Raw genomic sequence first — 20,109 nt, 5'->3', positions numbered from 1 at the left:
CACTCAGCCACTCTATTAGCAGAACACTTCCAAAATAAAATTACCAATGCAAGAGCTACCCTCAATGACACCTCTACCCATCCTAACAAATTTATAATTCTCCCCATAGATAGAGATTCTACTGCAGCAGATAGAATATGGTCTCAATTCCCCAACATACAATGGCCTGAATTCAACAAATACTACAAAAAATACAGCCATGCATCCTGTGACCTCAACAACTGTCCACCATATCTCCTAAAAACATCCAGCACAAAATTCCGCGCTCTTATTCTAAACTGGATACAAATCTCGCTAATAAACAGCCACTACCCTACCAACCTCAGCGAAATCATCATCACCCCGATCCTCAAAGACCCCAAAGGACCGATAGACCAAACAGCCAACTACAGACCCATTGCCTCTATTCCACTCTACGTCAAAATAATAGAAGGACTAGTTGCCAAATTCCTCTCCAATTACCTAGAAAACCATAACATACTCCATCCCACACAATCCGGCTTCAGAAACAACTTCAGCACGGAAACACTACTAGGATCTCTCTTGGACACAGCCAGACAACATCTCAGCACAGGAAAAAAAATGATGTTCATACAACTAGACCTTACCACTGCATTTGACTTGGTGGACCATAACATTCTACTACAAATCCTGGATACAATAGGTATCACAGATAAAGTATACACATGGTTTGAAGGATTCCTTAAATCAAGAACCAATAGAGTAAAATCAGACAAACAAAAATCTGAACCTTGGTCAAACCCCTGCGGAGTTTCCCAAAGATCCCCTCTATCCCCGACTCTCTTCAATCTCTATACAGCCTCCCTCAGCTCTCACCTGAACAAACAAGGCATAACCTCCTACAGCTATGCCGATGACATTACCATTCTCATACCCTTCGATCAACCTGAACTCTCCATGACGAACATAATATACCAAACACTAAAATCAATAGCAACCTAGATTTAGAATAGAGATTTAGAATCAGAAAATAATATTAAATATTGAACTAGGCCAGTTACTGGGTAGACTTGCACGGTCTGTGTCTGTGTATGGCCGTTTGGTGGAGGATGGGCAGGGGAGGGCTTCAATGGCTGGGAGGGTGTAGATGGGCTGGAGTAAGTCTTAACAGAGATTTCGGCAGTTGGAACCCAAGCACAGTACTGGGTAAAGCTTTGGATTCTTGCCCAGAAATAGCTAAGAAGAAAAAATTAAAAAAAAAAAAAAAATTTAAATTGAATCAGGTTGGGCAGACTGGATGGACCATTCGGGTCTTTATCTGCCGTCATCTACTATGTTACTATGTTACCTGGATGAAAGATCACAAACTGAAATTGAACCCAGATAAAATGAAACTCATCCTCCTAGAAAACAACAAAATACCAACCATAACTAACATTGAAATCAACGCAATCAACTACCCCATACAAACCACCCTAAAACTGCTAGGAATAACTATCGACAGATGCTGCACCATGCAACCGCAAATCAATAAAACAATACAAAAGTCATTCTTAGTCATGAGAAACAAGACAAGTTCGGAAATTCTTCGAGAAAACTCAATTCCAGCTCATAGTTCAGTCCTTAATACTAGGCCTACTTGACTACTGTAATATCCTCTACCTCCCATGCCCTACAACCATAACAAAACAACTACAAACTATCCAAAACACAGCACTAAGACTCATCTACTCATTAAAGAAACATGATCACATTACAGAAGCATCTCTCCAATCGCACTGGCTTCCAATCCCAGCAAGAATACAATTTAAATTCTACTGCCTACTATTTAAGACTTTATAAGGAGACAGTCCAAACTACCTGAATAACTGCCTCATCCACAATACCGCAACCAGACATAGGAAAACTCACACCCCATTCTCATACCCCCCAATTAAGGAGGTCAAACGGAAAAAACTATATGATGGCCTCCTGGCCACTCAAGCAGCCAAACTAAACAACCAAATCGCCAATCTACTGACGGCATCCCTCGACTACAAGACTTAGAAAAGAAATAAAGACCATACTTTTCAAGAAAACTCTGAAAAAAGAAATAATACCGCAAGTCTCAAACTCCACCTCTCACTAAAGCCAACTACCCCAAACAAATAACCTTACCCATTTCTTACTCTTTTTGAAAATGATCAATTTTTTTTTTTTGTAAGTTTTTGTTGTATTAAATCTTGGATAATTCTTTTGTAATCCGCCTTGCACTGCAAGGTAATGGTGGAATAGAAATCCCTAATGTAATGTAATGTAATAAATTCTGTTTTTTACCTTTGTTGTTTGGAGACTTATTTATCCATAAAGTTGGTCCCAGTTTCTTTTTTCCGCTTTCCCATCTTCTGTAAATTCTTCTTTTGCTATCCATTGGTTCCTCCTAACATGGTCCAGCATTTATCCCTTTCTCATCTTTCACCCCTGCCCACGAGTCTCATGCCCAACATTTCTCCTTCTATCATCCCCTCCAGCACCATGCCACATCTCTCCCTCCATTCCCTTCACCACTATGTCCAACATTCCTCCTTCTTGCATCCATTTCAATCTGTCTGTTTCACCACAATATTTCTCCCTCTCATCTGTACCTCACTCCAAAAATTCTCCTTTCTTCCATTCCCTGTGTACACAACCATCTCTTTCCCTCTCTTCCTCTCTCCCAAGTCCATGCCTTCTGTGTCCAAAAACGCATTCCCTCCCCCACCTCAGCATCTCCTCCATCCTCTTTCCCAAGTTCATGCCTTGTGCCCAAAAATGCACTCCCTCCCCACCTCATTCCCTCCCTTCCTCCATCCTCTCTCCCAAGTTCATGCTTTGTGTCCAAAATCACACTCTGTTCCCCCTTTTGTGTTCCGCGTTTGCCTCCCAGCCCTCATCTTAGCAACTTTCTCAGCCAAATGGAGCTGTATTTAACCTTGTGGGTCCCCTGTCGTCCCTGTTCAGCTCTCTCCCGTGCACCCCCTTGGGACATGCACCCGGGGCGGACTGCCCCCCTAGGTACGCCACTGCTTTCTGAACCTCTGGTTTGACTGAATATGGAGTTTGTAATGGTAGTTCATCACACGCTGCTTCTACTACTTTTTGGTGCATAAATCAGTATATTGTTTTTCACTTGCACAGTGGTGTACCAAGGTGGGGACGATCCACCCTGGAAGCAGACCATAAGGGGGAGCTCCCAGGGTCGGCATCATGATCTGGAAACTTCACTGCTCTGCCAGCATCAGGCCTTCCTCTTTGCTGAGTTCTGTCTTTGCAGAAACAGGAGAAAGACCCGACGCCGGCAGAGCAGCGAGTTAAGGGTGCTGACAATGAGAGAATGCTCTGAACAGGCTTCTTACGACCAACCAGGGCCTTCCCTCTGCCATGTCAGAGAGAAGCCCAGGCAGAGCAGGCCGCAAAAAATCTCATTGATGGGTTTGATTGGGTCCAGAGGTGCTACATAGGGGAATGGGAGGGAGGGAGAGATGGAAAACTGTTACATAGGGGGATAAGAGGGAAGGATGGAAAGCTGCTGCACAGGGGGGGAGAGGAGAGAGGAAGAATTGTTGGATATTGGGTGGAGAAGAGGTAGGGAGAGATACAACAAAGATGTAGAAAGGGGTGAGAGGGAGAAATCCTGCATATTGTGGAGGGGAGAGAGACATGCCTGGAGAAGAGAGGAGAAATGTTGGACATAGGGTGGAGGGCAGGGAGAGATGGTTCATGGGGAGAGAGAAAGAAATGTTGCATATGATAATAGCGAGGAGGAAGGAAGAGATGCTACATGAAGGGGAATAGAGGCAGGGGCAGGGAGAGAGAGACAGAGATGGTAGACAGTAGGAAAGAAATAGAAATGTTGGATATGGTAGTGGAAGGGAAGATACAGAGATGGATGGTGAGCACGGAGAAAGAAGAAAATGTTAAATGGAAAGGAGACCCTGGCGAGCATGTTAACAGAAGACAAACAGAAACCAGAGCGTGGGACTCGCATGATTTGGATGAAATAAAATGACCAGACAACAAAAGGTAGAAAATATAATTTTATTTTCTATTTTGGTGTTAGACAACAAGTATGAGCTAGGACCTAAAAGAGAGAGGAAAAGTCTTTTTTGTTTATTTTGTTTACACCATAGTGCCGACGTGGTGTTGGAGAGGTTATAACCCACTGTGAATGTTAAATTGTAACCCGTTCAAAGCTCTCTGGGGAGGATGGGATGGATGGATAAATAAATAACTTACTTAAAATATTTTTTATATGGTGGGGGGGGGGGGGTTTAAAAAAATGATCATTCCTGGGTGTCACATACCCTAGGGCCGCCACTGCACTTGCTTGATGTGATTACTCCTGAAGAAGGTCATGTGGATTACAACTGCTATTCATCCCACTTGTTCTTATTTTTTATTGTTCCTACATTTTTATAATTAATTTGAATGTAACTTATTGCGATAATTAAAGTGCTGTCTTTGCATCCCTGTTCCCTTCTCCTTACCTGGGGAATCCTCAGCATGGGGTTCGAATCAAAGTAATGGGAATGAGCATGTGTATATCCCTTTAAATACTGGGGGTGGGGGGGAGGAAACACAGTGAGAAACTTGAGACTTCAGAAAATTGGGATTTATAGTTCCACCCAGAATAGGTATTGTTCCTATCAGGATATGGAAACAGGTAACTGCAATTCCAAAGAACCATGATAGTCACAAGCCTTTCATGGGAAAGCAAAAAGAAAAGTCTCCTCTTTTCCAGGGAAAAGAGACCCAGTTTCTCCAATCTCTCATCGTATGAAAGGTTTTCCATACCTTTTATCAGACGTGTCGCTCTCCTCTGAACCCTCTCAAGTAACGCCATATCCTTCTTAAGGTACAGCGACCAATATTGGCGACAAACTTGGTTTTTTCTGTTACATAGAGCATTTTGGACCCCGTTTGTTTACCGAAGTTAGATAGCTCTAAATCTAATAGATGATGGCACTGTCATCTTGAAGCTGGGACATTAGATCATTTGTTATTCTATTGTCCTTTGATACTTCCTTTTTGGAAATCAATATGGGGTCAAATAAATAGTTTGTTAGATAATCCGGTGGCATTATCCTATGACACCGCAAAAAGAAAAGAGGCAGGGCAAAGTAGATGCACACATCTTTCAAGCTCACAATCAGGGCCGCCATCAGGGCAGTACTACCAGTGCATTCAGTAATACAGTGCATTCAGGGGCCTGGAGCTGATAGGGGGCCCGGGCTCCCCCAGGGTCGCAAGCATAGTCTCCTCTCCTTCTCCTTACCTGCCCTGCCGCAGCACACAGCCGAACGGAAGTCTTCCCGATGTCAGCGCTGCTTGCGACAGGGCAGGTAGGGAAAAGGCAGTCGTGTACCGAAGGGGGGGGGGGCGGTCCGCCCCGGGTGCAGCCATGGGAGGGAGTGTGCACAGCCGGTCAGGTCCCCTTAGCCTTGTGGTGCTTCCCCCGACCGACCGACAACAGGCCTGTAGTAGCGAATCTAAATTACCTTCTTACAGCAGCTTCAATACTCCAGCTGCTGTAAGAAGGTAATTTAGATTTGCTGCTACAGGGCAGGGAGGTTTGTCCGACCGGGCCTGTTCTGTTGTCTGTCGGGTGGGGAAGCGCCACAAAGGTAAGGGGCAGGGAGGAAAAGTGGAGTGGAGAAGAAAAGACGCTTAAGGGAAATGGGTAAAACTGAGGGGGGAGAAAGCCGCTGAAAGCACTGGGAAAGACAAAGGGTTAAGGGGTGGAGAAGGACGCTGAAAGAATATGGGGAAAACAAAGGGGTGGGGGATAAGGACGCTGAAAGCACATGGGGAAGACAGAGGGGGGAGAAGGACGCAGAAAGGACATGGGGAAGACAAAGGGGGAGAAGGACGCTGAAAAGACATGGGGAAGACAGGGGGGAGAAGGACACTGAAAGCAAATGTGGAAGACAGAAGGGGGAGAAGGATGCTGACAGGACATGGGGAAGATGGGAGGGAGAAGAACGCTGAAAGGAAATGGGGAAGAGAGAGTGGGGAGAAGACACTGTCAGGGAAGAAGACAGAGATGCCAGACTATGGGGGGAGCGGAGGGAAGAAGATGGGTGCCAGACCAATTTGGGAGGGGGGAGAAAGGGAGAGGCACAGTAACAGAGCAAATGGAAGACGCAGAAAGAAGAGAGACAGTGGATGGAAGGAATTAAATGAAAACATGAGGAAAGCAGAAACCAGGCAACAAAGGTAGGAAAAAATTCTAATTTCTTTTTTTTTTTGCTTCAGGATAAAGTAGTATATTAGTTGTGTTGATAAAAATTTATAAACATTAGAGGCTCTGGTAGAAACCCATTTACAAAGTATGTATTCTTCCCAATTAATATTTCCAAATTAATAAAGTCTTTTGCTTATTTTTAAATGGGTTTCTACCAGAGCCTTTAATTCAGTAGCATAATTAAATGAAATAACTATTTCTGTAGTTTATAGGGATGGGCGGGGACGGAGGGAATTCCTCGCGGGGACGGGTGGGGACGGAGGGATTCCTCGCGGGGACGGGTGGGGATGGGTGGGAGTCCTCACGGGGACGGGTGGGATTTCTGTCCCTGCGCAATTTAAACATGCACCTTTCTTCCTCCATCCCATAACACACACAGCCTGGTGGTGATGATTATCAGATTGATTCATGAATATATAATGATGTTATGAGTGTGCACCTCTTCCTTCCCATCCTCCTTAGCATGTCATATACAGCATGTTACATTACACAAAGTCTGTGTAATGTAACATGCTGTATGTGACATGCTGAGGAGGATGGGAAGGAAGAGGTGCACACTCATAACATCATTATATATTCATCCATAGCTGCATATTAATGATGTGCTCATATGCACTTATTTATCATCATAACATATACATCATCATTAATATGCAACTGTGGATGTGTAAGGACAGGCTGAAGAGGATGGATGGGAAGGAAGGAAGGTGCACATATCAACATATCGTACATTTTTAACATGCATGATGCAGCTATAGGCAAGCTGAGGAGGATGGGATCATACAGATGTATATGTTCAGATATGCGCTCAGATGTGTATGTTTAGATATGCGCTCACATATTGTGACCAGCCAGGAATTCTTCCAGCGCAGGTCCCAGTCAAGATAAAGGGAAAAGAGGTGAAACCAAAATCCCGGGTAGGAATTGGTAAAGAACAGGTTGGATCTGAATTAAATAACTTCATAGACCACCGGGGGAGCCCAAGAGGCCCTTGGAATACTGCCAGGGCTGATACAGCAGGGCGTTTCCCCAGAGTATATAAGCCTGCCCACGACAACAGGGAAGGAAGCCGGTTAGGGAAGAAGCTTAGGCTTTGCCTCCCTAGGGACCCTGACGAGCCAAGCAGGGACAGGGAGCCCCAACCTATGGAGCTGGATGAGGTTGCACAACCAGAGGGTTTGACTCAATCTGAGGAACTGATGGACTTTCAAGAGTCTTGTGCTGGAAGAGATGTTAACCTACCTGAACCAATGCAGGTGAACTGGACTCTGAGCCACAAACAGTGACAATGAAAGTATTACTTACCTGATTGGAAGGATTAAGTAAAGAGAACTAGTTATATAAACTGTCCCTGTGTTGGAACTTTATTGTGGTGTTTTTTTTTTTTACTTTTGAAAACCCGATCCTGCAGGGTGACTCCAGGCCGGGTCACACGCTTAGGTGCTGTTTAGTGTAGCCATCAGAATTGCAACAAAGCCCTGTTCAGGGTTAAGCTGGTGGCCACAATATACAGTCAGATGTGTATGTTCAGATATGCGCTCAGATGTGTATGTTTAGATATGCGCTCAGATGTGTAGTTTTTTCTGATATATTTATTAAGCTTACAGTATTTATAAAATCACATTTAATACTTGTTACAAAAAATATTGTGCAATTGTGATCTACTTCTGGCCTACAAAGGTCAAAAGAAATCCTTAACTGAGATTTTACATTCAAAAGTGAATTATAGCTACTAGCACTATTATTTATTAGTTATTTATTATGCAGATGTTTGTTAGTTTGTTATTAATTCAGTATTAGATTAGTTTAGTTTAGGTTAGGTTAGGGCCCTGCTGAAAGAGTCTACCTTGATGTGGTTGCAGGCTTACAAATCTTTTGGTCAAAGAGTGCGGCGACAGAGAAAAGTATATGTGTATTCGGCCCATGGAAGAAGGGGGGGGGGTGGGGGGGGGAAGGGGTGCATGGGGGGTCCAATAGGATTGCTCAGTAAGGGGCCCAGAAATTTCTGATGGCGGCCCTGCTCACAGTGCAGTAGATAAGGGCCCTGAGAGGATTGGGAGGAAGAGTTTCAGCCTGGTGCTACTTGGGAAAGACACTGAACCTGAGGAAAGATGAAGAATCATACATTTCTAGACTCATACCAAAAACTGACTGTTGGACTGGATTGCATAAAGAGATGAACCCAGCAGGAGGGCATGGACAAGAGTGTACCTGAGAAATATTGTGTTTGCACTGAAACTAAATATTCTGAAGCAGTGGCGTACCTAACTTGGTTGCCACCTGGGGTGGAGAACCCCTATCCTCCAGGCGCAACAACCTCCTCATGCCTACCCATCCTCCTTCAAGTAAAGAGGTGCATTAAACATTTTTCTCTTTCTCTCTCCAGTCTTGTCAAAACATTGTAGTTCTTTTCCTGCTTCTTAGATGACGATTTTATTGATTAGTAAACCACTTTGATTCTTATCCTGAAAAAAGGTATATCAAGTACCAAATAAACAAACATGTTTAAGCTGGAAACCTGCATGCAACTTGAATCAGTAGTTTGGGACCCTATTGAGTTTGGCTGTTGAGAAATATATGGGAGTCTATTTTGGTCAGTACCTGAATAGTACTCTGGATGCAAAACCCAAAATGTGGAATGGACTACTAGAAGCTGGTTTCCTGTGTTGTTAAATTGATTTAAGAAACTGCTTACATGCCAGGGCAGAGATATAGCCCCCTTCAGTGTCATATCAAGGGTAGGAGATGCCCTCCTCTATACCCCCACCACCCCCATCCCTGCTCCTTCCACGACCCCATGCCACTAGTGCCCTCCCTTCCTACCCCTGTACATCTTTAAATCTTCTGACATCACTTCCTGGCCCCGTGAACATGAAATGATTTCAGAAGGAGCCAGGCCTGCGCGAGCATCAGGCTAGAGTAATTGCTTGCACTGGCGAAGATTTTAAAGAGGTGCGGGGAAGGGAGTGTGGTGTGGGGAATGGAGAGGTGCCAGCATCCCCACCAAGGCAGCGCCAGAGGCAGTCAGCCCCCCCCCCCTTACTACTCCACTGGCTCCCTAATAAAATTGTTATGGGAAATATATGTTTGGAATTTGGTAATGGAACACAGGGCTATTGAGGCTACAACCAAACAGGACTGGACTTTGAGCAAGAGTATACCTTAGGAAGAAGAAGTTATAAAACCCCCAAGTGTCAGGTCTCCACTACTCACACATTACAATGGGGACAAGGATGGGATCTCAAGAAAATCTATACTGCAGTGATATGAAAGAAAGACCCCTGACACCCTTAATACAGCAAGTTTCAGCGGCCACCCAAGGTAAGTGTACCTATGATGGAATCCTGCTGAGTAATCTAACAATAAGTGCTAGAAAAGAGAGTGAAAGAATCTAGCAATAGTCAAATGTTTAGGGCTTGTGTGGTGTTCAATGGAAAACACACATGGTTTCGTTTATGCTTGTTTTGTAGCAATCCACCAGGAGAAGCAGAGGGAAATAGAAATGTCTCATCAATAAATGAAGCACCCATAAGGGAAACAACGCACTATGTGGAAAAGAGTGTAACAGAGGAGAGTGATCCTTATTGCATTTGGTGGAAGTTTCCTACATTCTCTAAAAATTAAATTTCATCTTGAATTCTCATACACTCAGAATTGTGTAATCCAGCCTAGGACCGAAGTGTGTATGGAAGTTTTTATGAATACTTTGTATATTTTAAAATTTTTCAATCCATAAATAAATAAATGATTATAATAAAGTTAGAAAATGCTAGTGGCTTAGCTTATAAAGTCACTAGCATTTTCCAACTTTATTGCAATCATTTATTTATGGATTGAAAATTTTCTCATAAAATTTTCTAGGACTTAATTAGTAAAGATCAGTAAATAATGCTGTTTAATATGATATATAAGTTAAATTGTATTTTATTATGTTTTATTTTACCTTTCTTTAGTTTTTTCCAGAAAGTCCTTTGCTGCTTCAGGATTTTGTCGCATGAAGTATTGATATGTGCAAAGTGACTCAATGAATCCCATCACTTCAGGCAGTGACATAGGACAAGAGCCTGGTACATCAGTATGTCTGCAAGAAAATAAGCAGTACCAAAGCATTAATGTTGATAGGATCTATTTATCATCTGTAAAATGGATTCACTCAAGCGTCTAGACTCCCAAAATCACAAATCTTGATTACCCTAAAAATATCAGTTTGCCAGATTCAGCACCATTCTCTGTGTTCTCTACCTCACAAGATCCTTTATACTTAATTTGAGTGTTCAGAGCTTGTGAGTGTGAAAGGAATCTAAGTTACATAAAAGCCATTAGAGCTTCTTGATCAGAATGGTTCTGTGTTCCTCTTCCAGATCATGAGACTTTAGAAACTGAAAATGCTAACTATGTTTATCTCCCTGGCAGAATCTTGGCTAGTTAGTACTTGTCTTTAATCTGTATCTTTTTATCATTATTAAATCAGCTGTCATTTGCTAGTGATAGCTAAAAATAAAAATGAATATATTCTATAATTACAGGGAATATTGAAATCAATTAGTTTTTGTTGTTAAGTGCAGTTGAGTTGATGTTGACTCATGGCATATCCTCTGGATATTTGCCCCAAAATGTGTTTGGTCTTCAGTCAAACAGCTAATCATTGATAGAGCAGGGCCGGCATTAGGAGGGAGCAAACAGGGCAGTTGCCCTGGGCCCCAAGGCTCTGGGGGTCTCCCATGGCCCCAGGGCTGGATTAAAGGATAGGCCCAGTAGGCATGGGCCTAGGGCCCGAAATGGTCAGGGGGGTCCACCGGTACGGTGCTTTAGGGTCATTTGGGCATCTCCCTCACACTCACTGGATTCGCAGCAGAGTCATCGTTCTGTACCCCCATCCCCCAGCATCATCATTCCGAGCTCTCCCCCCACATCATGGTCCTGGGCCCCTCCAGCGTCATCACCCCAGGCCTTCCCCGCTGACCTTTCCACCGCGATAAGACCGACAAACCTCTTTCCAGCACTTGTCAGCAGCCGCAGCACTCTAAACAGGCTGCTTCGCAGTTCACGGCATTCTGCTGGTGATTCCCTCTGCTGCATCACTGATGATGTCATCAGTGACGCGGCAAAGGGAATCACCAGTAGAAGGCTTCAAATGTGAAGCAGCTTGTTTAGAGTGCTGCGGTTGCCGATGAGTGCTGGAGGGAGGTTTGTCGGTCTTCTCATAGTGGGAGGTTCGGCGAGGTTCACATGGGAGGGAGAGCTTAATGTTCCTTATCAGAGGATCCCCGGCTGCCATGTCGGGGGACCCTCTGAAAAGGAACATTTTGGCTACAGGGGGAGAAGTGGTCTGCCCTGGGTGCTCCAAGGCCTGGCATCTTTAACTTCTTTGGGCAGCAACAGCGTTTACAATTAGCTGCTATTGCCGGCTTCGGGTCTTCCCCTCTGCTGAGTCCTGCCTACTTCCTGTTTCCATGAAGGCAGGACCCGACAGAGAAGAAGGCCCGAAGCTGGCAACAGCAGCAAATTGTGAATGCTGCTGCAGCCCGAAGAAGTTCATGACGCCAGGCCTTGGAGCACCCGCTTAGGAGCTGCACTGCCGACCAGGGACAGGGTGACAGAAGGAGGAAAGGGAGCAGAGGGGGAGAGAATTGCTGCACCCAACTGGAGGTAAAGGAATTAATGAAAGGAGATTCCATGGCTTGAAGGGAGGGAGGAAGAGATGCCAGGTCATGGAGGGAAGAGATGGAGGGAGGAAGAGATGCCAGGGCATAAGAACATAAGCAGTGCCTCTGCTGGGTCAGACCAGAGGTCCATCATGCCCAGCAGCCCGCTCATGCGGCAGCCCAACAGGTCCATGACCTGCTTATTAATCCTCTATCTATACCCTTCAATCCCCTTTTACTTCAGGAAAACATCTAATTCTTTCTTGAAACCCAATACCGTACTCTGTCCTACCACACCCTCTGGAAGCACATTCCAGGTGTCCACCACCCTTTGGGTGAAGAAGAACTTCCTAGCATTGGTTCTGAATCTGTCCCCTTTTAATTTATCCGAATGCCCTCTTGTTCTTGTAGTCTTCGAAGGTTTGATGAATCTGTCCCTCTCCACTTTCTCTATGCCCTTCATGATCTTGTAAGTCTCTATCATGTCCCCTCTAAGCCTCCACTTTTCCAGGGAGGGAAGAGATGCCAGGGCATGGAGGGAAGAGAGGAAGAGATGCCAGGGCATGGAGGAAGGGAGGAAGGTATTCCAGACCAAGGGAAAAGGAAGGAGGAGATGTGAGAGCATGGAGGGGAAGGGAGTGATGGAACAAAAGGAAAGGAGAGAGCAGACAGGGAATCAGGGAAGGGAAGGAGACAGAGATGCAAGATGGTGGGGTGGGAAGGAAAAAAAGGAGAAGAGAGAGATTCCAGAGCATAGGGGAGGGAATAGTGACAGAGAGAGAAAAATGGAGAGGTAGAAGAGCTGAAATCAATCATGTGCAAAGGAGAGACAGGGCACAGGATAGAAAGTTTATGGAAGGAGCATAGAAAGAGGGAAGATGCCATATGGAACGGGGAGAGGATGGACAGTGGATGGAAGGGGCTGATGCTGCATGGAAGACAGAGAGAGGACAAATGCTGGCTGGAAAGAAGAGATTGAAGACAAGATGATTAAAACAGAAATGAGAAAAGGTAGAAAAAAACCTTTTTTTGTTGCTTTAGAATAAAATAGTATTGTAGTTGTATTGATAAAACTTTTATTAACAGAAAATAAGGTAATCTTTTTATTGGTTTAATTTTAATATATATATATTTTTTTACTAACTTTTAGCGACCAAAATCCCCTTTCTCAGGTCAGGACAGTATAATGTAACAGCAGTATATCATATAGTATTGACCTGAAGAAGGAGGCTATGGCCTCTGATAGTTAATTGAAAAATGGATTAGTCCAATGAAATGATATATTCTTATTTTCAATTTTTGTTTTATTTCTTTTTAAAAAAAATCTTTATTCATTTTTAAAACTCACACAATAAGTGTAACATAAAAAACAATCATTTTATACTTTAACATCACTTAATATATCCTCAAATTCTAACTCGCATCAAATATCCCCCCTCCCTCATACCCACCAATTATTCATAAGCATAAGAAATCATAATATATTCCCACCCATCCCCCACCCCACCCTGGACATGTATGAACAAAAGGAAAAAAAAAATAATATTTATTCTATGCAGTAATTTCAATCTTTACAGTATCTTGTTAATGGCTCCCAAATAACCTGAAATTTCTTAAAATTTCCCTGCTGCATGGCAATTACCCTTTCCATTTTAAGTATGTGACACAAAGAGTTCCACCAAAAGCTATAATTCAGCCTATCCCAATTTTTCCAATTAGTCATAATCTGTTGTATGGCAATCCCTGTCATAATAAGTAAAATTTTGTTATTTTTAGAGGATATTTGGCTCTTAGCCCTCATTGACATGCCAAACAATACGGTGTCATAGGATAAGCCACCGGATTATCTAACAAACTATTTATTTGACCCCCATATTGATTTCCAAAAAGCAAGTATCATAGGACAATAGAATAACAAATGATCTAATGTCCCAGCTTCAAGATCTATTAGATTTAGAGCTATCTAACTTCGGTAAACGAATGGGGTCCAAAATGCTCTATGTAACAGAAAAAACCAAGTTTGTCGCCAATATTGGTCACCGTACCTTAAGAAGGATATGGCGTTACTTGAGAGGGTTCAGAGGAGAGCAACACGTCTGATAAAAGGTATGAAAAACCTTTCATACGATGAGAGATTGGAGAAACTGGGTCTCTTTTCCCTGGAAAAGAGGAGACTTAGAGGGGATATGATAGAGACATACAAGATCATGAAGGGCATAGAGAGAGTAGAGAGGGACAGATTCTTCAAACTTTCAAAAAATAAAAGAACAAGAGGGCATTCAGAAAAGTTGAAAGGGGACAGATTCAGAACAAATGGCTGGAAATTCTTCTTTACCCAACGTGTGGTGGACACCTGGAATGCGCTTCCAGAGGACGTAATAGGGCAGAGAACGGTATGGGGTTTAAGAAAGGATTGGACAATTTCCTGCTGGAAAAAGGGATAGAGGGGTATAGATAGAGGATTACTGCACAGGTCCTGGACCTGTTGGGCCGCCGCGTGAGCGGGCTGCTGGGCACGATGGACCTCAGGTCTGACCCAGCAGAGGCATTGCTTCTGTTCTTATGTACATCTCATCCTCCAAGCCCAAATACATGGCCACTGAGATGCAGTAATTTGATGCTTGATCTCAATGCTCCAAATGTCCCAAAGACCAGTTTTTGGTTTCTTATTTAAAAATCCAGATATTAATTTATACCACTGAGCGGCCTGATGTTTCAGGAAGTCCACCTGAAAGCATAAGAGTAGCAAACTATTTTTGTTTTATTTCTATTTGTTAATTTGTAAAATGGTGAATGTTTGTCTGTTTCTTCAAATTTACATCTGCTATATTTATATTTTGCAGAGTATTAGGGGGCTATGTGTCATTGTTTCTGTGGTGTTTCACTGTATGCAGTTTGGCTTCTTTGCGGTTCAGTTTAACCTTTATTTACATATTTCTATTTTTAGTTTGGGATTACTTATTTCATACTGGGTGAGGGTGTATCTGTGTTCTGTGTGTATGAAAGACATGGTTTTCTGTTAGCATTGACTAGCCTTGTTTATCAAAATGCATCGGGCATGGTTCTTGAGAGCACCTTGAATAAACCTGATTTGAATCTCCTTATTTTCTGCTAATCTTCTTTTGTTTCATGTTAGATTCTTTGGTGGACTGCTTGCCTTGTTGTTTCATTGCAAGTTAACATACATGGAGTGGAACGTACTCGAGGAGTTACAGATTTGATTGTTTATACATACATAAGGGTTACAGTTGGTTGATGTAGAGTGAGGCAGTTGAGAAGCATGTAAACTTGGTTATTAATATAGACTTTTATTTTGGATAGTATTACTGCTTTACAATATATTTGAACACTTTTATATATGCATGGAAAGGGTTCAGAGTTAAAGTCCTGGGTAAGTAGGTGGGAAGGGAAGAAAGGGGGATTTGTTCAGAGATGTTTGGGGGTTGCATAGAAGAAAAACTGTGCATAGTGTTTTGAATTTTTTTAAAAAAAAGAAATACAAGGGGAAATATAGAATTAAATAAGAAAACAGATAAATGGGGGTGTGGCTGGGGCAGAGGGTGGGGCAGTGCCATGGGGAGCCCAGTGTACTTGTGTGCCTAGGGGCCCTCAAAGAATTAATCCTGCTTTGCGTGGCCCAGCATGTCTTCCCCCTTCTCTCCACGCCGGTCTGATGTCATCTCTCACCTTCTGTCTCGCTGAAAAAATTTGCCGGCCTCTGCAGTGATTCAGAAACATTGCCCGCAGATCCTCTTCTTGCCTTCCATCTGCCATGGTCCATCTGGGCAGAAACAGGAAGTTGCGTCATTGGGGAACAGACCGCAGGCAATGTTTCTGAATCGCTGCTGAGGCCAGCAGATTTTTCAGCAAGAGTGAGGGCAACATCAGACTGGTGCAGAGAGAAGAGGGAGAACATGCTAGGTGCTAGGCTGAGGAAGCCCCCTGGACTAACTGTTTGATTTTTTTTAAGCACGAAGCAGGAGAGTATTAAAAGAGGTGCCAGACTGGGCACAGGGGAAGAGCTTATAGGACTGGAAACAGAGGAGAGAGAGATAGTGGGTAATGGTCTGAAGGGAGAGAAGTTGGACCTGGGGAAAGAGATACTTGAAGAGAGGACTGTTGTGAAGAGAAAGGGAGAGATGGTGGACCCTGGGGGGGGGGAAGGAAGGAGGGAGGGAGGGTGGCAGGGAGGGAGCGATATGGGTTGGGGCAGTTGGGAAGAGAAAGGGAGAGAAGTTGGACCTGGAGATGGAATGGAGAGAGAAATGTTAGGTCTGGGGTAGAAGGGAGAGAGAGATGTAGCATCTCTTTTTTTTCCCTCCATCTCATTGTTCAGCATCAATGGGGAAGGGAAGAAGAACAACAGAAAACAGAGGGAACAAATTGTTGGACCATGGGGAGGGGGGAGATGAGGAAAGATGGACCCATGGGAGGGCACGAGGGAAGAGAGCTCAGATAAGAAAATGCTGGGGGATGGAGAGACAGGGACAGGGAGAGAGGGAGGGGTATTCTGAAATTGGTGAGCCATTTGAATGAGGTCAAAAGGGAGATGACAAGATGAGTGAGAGAACAGTGAGTACTGGAGTAGAAATGTGGTAATGGGGAGTATATAGAAGGAAATAAGAGGCTGGGATAGGAGAGAGATGGGAAATGGAAGAGCTAGGGACTAAGAGGAGATGGAGAATTGAGAGGTAGCTCAAATTTTTTTAAAAAATAGAAGAGTGCGAAAGACTTGAGTGGACAGAGACAGAAAAGAAAAAGTTAGGAAAACTGAAAGGGAAATATCAATATGTTGGAGATGGTTCATAGACGAAATCGTGCGGTACAATTGCGCGAGGACAAAAACGCTAAGACAAATGCACGCAGGATGTCAGTGTGTCGGATTTTTACTTAGAAGTGTTGGTGCTGCCGTTGGGGGATTTGGGGGGAGGAACCCCCCCATTAGAGTGTAATTTTTCTCAGTATTTTAGTGAAAAATTAGTTTCCTCTGTAAGTGTGTGTGTGTGTGTGGGGGGGTCCCTCCACCCATCCCAACTGCAGTGGCAACACTTCTAAGTAAAGTGGGGGGATTCCCTCCCCCCCCCCACACCCTCGGAGCACTTTAAAGTTACCTTTTAATCTGGTACGCTGACGTCCTACGCACATTTGTCTTAGCATTTTTGTCTGCGCGCGATTGTCCAGCACACTTTAGTCCGTCACCGTTGGAGATAGTCATAAGGAGGGAATGGAACAAGAGAGAAGAGGAGAAAAATGGACAGCAAAGACTGGAAAGATAATTAGTAGAAGATAGACAAAAAGCAGAAAGAGAAACTGGGACCAAGATGATGAAAAAACAAAATGTCCAGACAACAAGGTAGAACAAATTGTTTTATTTTGAATTTATTACCTGGAATATGTTAGCTTTGGGATATGTGCATCACAATTTTTTTAAAATTGTGTTTAGTGGCATAGTCATACAGCTGATTTGAGGGAGTGATTGAAGCCCAAAATTAATGGATGGGCACCAAAGTTTCTCCTGGCCTGAATGCAATATACTGTATAAATACTTGAACTAGTGGGAATTCCCTAGTTCTACCAAATGACGACATCTTCCTCCAGTCCAGAAACCAGAAATCTCCAAGCTGTTTAGCTAATGGCAATATAATAATAATAATAACAGTTTATATATCGCAGGCCATGAAGTTCTATGCGGTTTACAATGATTAGAAATGTTACAGATTGAGTGAATAAACAAAGTTACAGATTAAATGAATAAACAAAGTACAGATTTAGCAACAGGTGGTTCTTGCGCTTGGTTGTTAAAGACTAAGATTGAGTAGATTGGTTTCCTAAGTATTTCAGGAATAGATGTGTTTTCAGGCGTTTCCTAAATTCTCCATAGGTAGTAGGCACAAGCAATTGTTCAAGGTCTTTACCCCATAATGCTGCTTGATGTGCAAGAAGATGTTGATGATGACTTTTAAATTTACAACCTCTAACTGGTGGAGAAACGAAGTTCAGGTGTGAGCTTCGCTTGTGTCTGTTGGTTGAGAAAGAGAAAAGGTCTGTTATGTATTTAGGGGCTAAGCCATAGAGTACCTTGAAGCAAAAACAACCAAACTTGAATTTCACACGTGCCTCCATCGGTAGCCAGTGTAAAAGTCGATAGGAAGGTGTCACATGATCAAACTTCTTCAGTCCACAAAGTAGTCTAACCGCTGTATTTTGAACTAGTTGCAATCGCCGCATGTACTTCTGGGGGAGTGCCAAGTAGGCGATGTTAAAATAATCGAGTTGACTCAGAATAAGGGATTGTACTAGAATTTGAAATGATGAGGCATCGAAGTAAGCTCTGATGGACCGAAGTTTACAGAGGGTGTGAAAGATTTTTCTGATCAAGGAGTCTACCCGGTCTTTCATGGTCAGGTTTTGGTCCAGTGTTACACCCAATATCTTCATAGTGGGTTGAATTGGATAACTAAGGTTGTTGATGCACATTGGTGCTTTAGTGTCGAGTGGGTATGGTGCTGCTATGAAAAATTTTGTTTTCTCTGAGTTTAGTTTTAATCTGAATTCGGTCATCCATTGCTCCATCCGATTTAATACTTCTGTTGCTTTGGGGGTGACTTCTGAGACAGAGTTGGTGAATGGGATGATTATCGTGAAGTCGTCAGCGTAGCTAAATAGTTTTATCCCCAGCTGGGATAGTTGTGCACCCAATAAGGACATGTAAACATTGAAGAGCAAAGGGGATAGCAGTGATCCTTGTGGCACGCCAGATGGATTGCTCCATGTATCTGAGAGATCATGATTAAAACGGACTTGGTATGTGAGTGATATAAGGAAACCTCGAAACCAGTTCAGTACTTCTCCTCTGATTCCGATTGCGTCTAGGCATTGTAACAGTTTTCCTTGGTCCACCAAGTCAAATGCGGAACTCATGTCAAATTGCATGATTAGGGTGTTGAGGTCTTTACTGAACAGGTAGCGCAAATTGTCCAGAATAGCCGCAATTACTGTTTCAGTGCTAAATAGAGGCCTAAAACCAGATTGGGTTTCGTGTAGGAGGGAGAATTGGTCAAGATATTACATTAGTTGGGTGTGTACCAGTCCTTTCATAATTTTTACCATAAATGGAATAGATGCTACAGGTCTATAGTTGGTTATTGATGTTGCTGGTTCTTTACAATTTTTTGGGATTGGGGTTATTATAATATGACCATTGTTGGTGAGGAAATTACCATTGTATAGGTTTATTGGTTAGATAATTCAATAGGGATAATTTAATGCCTAATGGAGCTGCTTTCATAATCTCTGGGGGACATGAGTCCAAGACACAGTATGAATTAGAGTATTTGTTATATAATTTGATGTAGTTATTACAATCTGAGTTGTGAAAGGAACTCCAGATCATATCCGCTGGTATTTCATTTCTTGGTATATCAATTGATTGATGTTCGTATGCAGGAATTGTCGAGTAGTTGTTTCTTAGGTTTTTGATTTTTGAGTCGAAATGTTGTGCTAGTTCGTTTGCTGAGGGTAGTTTGGCATTATGCATAGGTTGAATGTGGCATGTGGTGTCAAATTTGTAAATATGTTGAACAGTTCTTTTGTATTGGCTTCTTTTGAACCAGTATTAGAAGAGTTGATTTTGGACGAGTAAAATGTTTTACGTTTTTCTTTTATCTGTTGTTTGTAGAGTTTTATGTTGGATCTCCAGATGTTTCGGTCTGACATTTTTCCCGTTTTTTTCCAGATTCTCTCTAATCGTCTTATTGATTGTTTCATTGTTAGGAGTTCGACGTCAAACCATTTGTTGTATTTGTTTGAGCAGCTTTTACTCTTTCGTGTTGGGGCAATTTTATCTAAGATGGATGTGCTAGTTTTCATCCAGTGAGCATGGAAGTCAACTCCTTCTTCTTCTTCTATCTTCGCTTGTAGATCATATTGTGACCAATATTCCTCTGGATTGATATGGCCCCTTGTGAGGTGATCTCTTTTTGTCCGTGGGCGTGTCTTAGTTTTTAGCTGGGTCCAAATGAGATTGAAATAATATGTGAAATGGTCGGACCAGATATCATGACACCAGGTAGAAACAGCCCATCAAGTCTGCCCACTCTGCTTACCCACCCCCTGTCTATGCCCTAATGATCCAAATTCCTTATCTTGACCCTCGTAGGGATCCCACATGGGTATCCCATTTATTCTTAAAGTCTGGCACGCTGACTGCCTCGATCACCTGCACTGGAAGCTTGTTCCAAT

General features: G+C 43.0%; 1 protein-coding gene across 2 annotated transcripts in view; it reads right to left on the bottom strand.

The window, feature by feature from the left end:
• LOC117356396 (putative methyltransferase DDB_G0268948) overlaps positions 1-20,109 on the bottom strand; it is a 165,174-nt gene that overhangs the window by 20,684 nt on the left and 124,381 nt on the right. For both annotated transcript variants that reach the window (XM_033935550.1, XM_033935549.1), the window contains exon 6: positions 10,167-10,304. In XM_033935550.1, the coding sequence (XP_033791441.1) occupies positions 10,167-10,304 (138 nt within the window). The remainder of the gene's footprint in view (positions 1-10,166; positions 10,305-20,109) is intronic.

This window comes from Geotrypetes seraphini, chromosome 3 (assembly GCF_902459505.1).
Source record: "Geotrypetes seraphini chromosome 3, aGeoSer1.1, whole genome shotgun sequence".
Lineage (NCBI taxonomy): Eukaryota > Metazoa > Chordata > Amphibia > Gymnophiona > Dermophiidae > Geotrypetes > Geotrypetes seraphini.
This window is presented reverse-complemented; position numbering and strand designations above follow the sequence as displayed.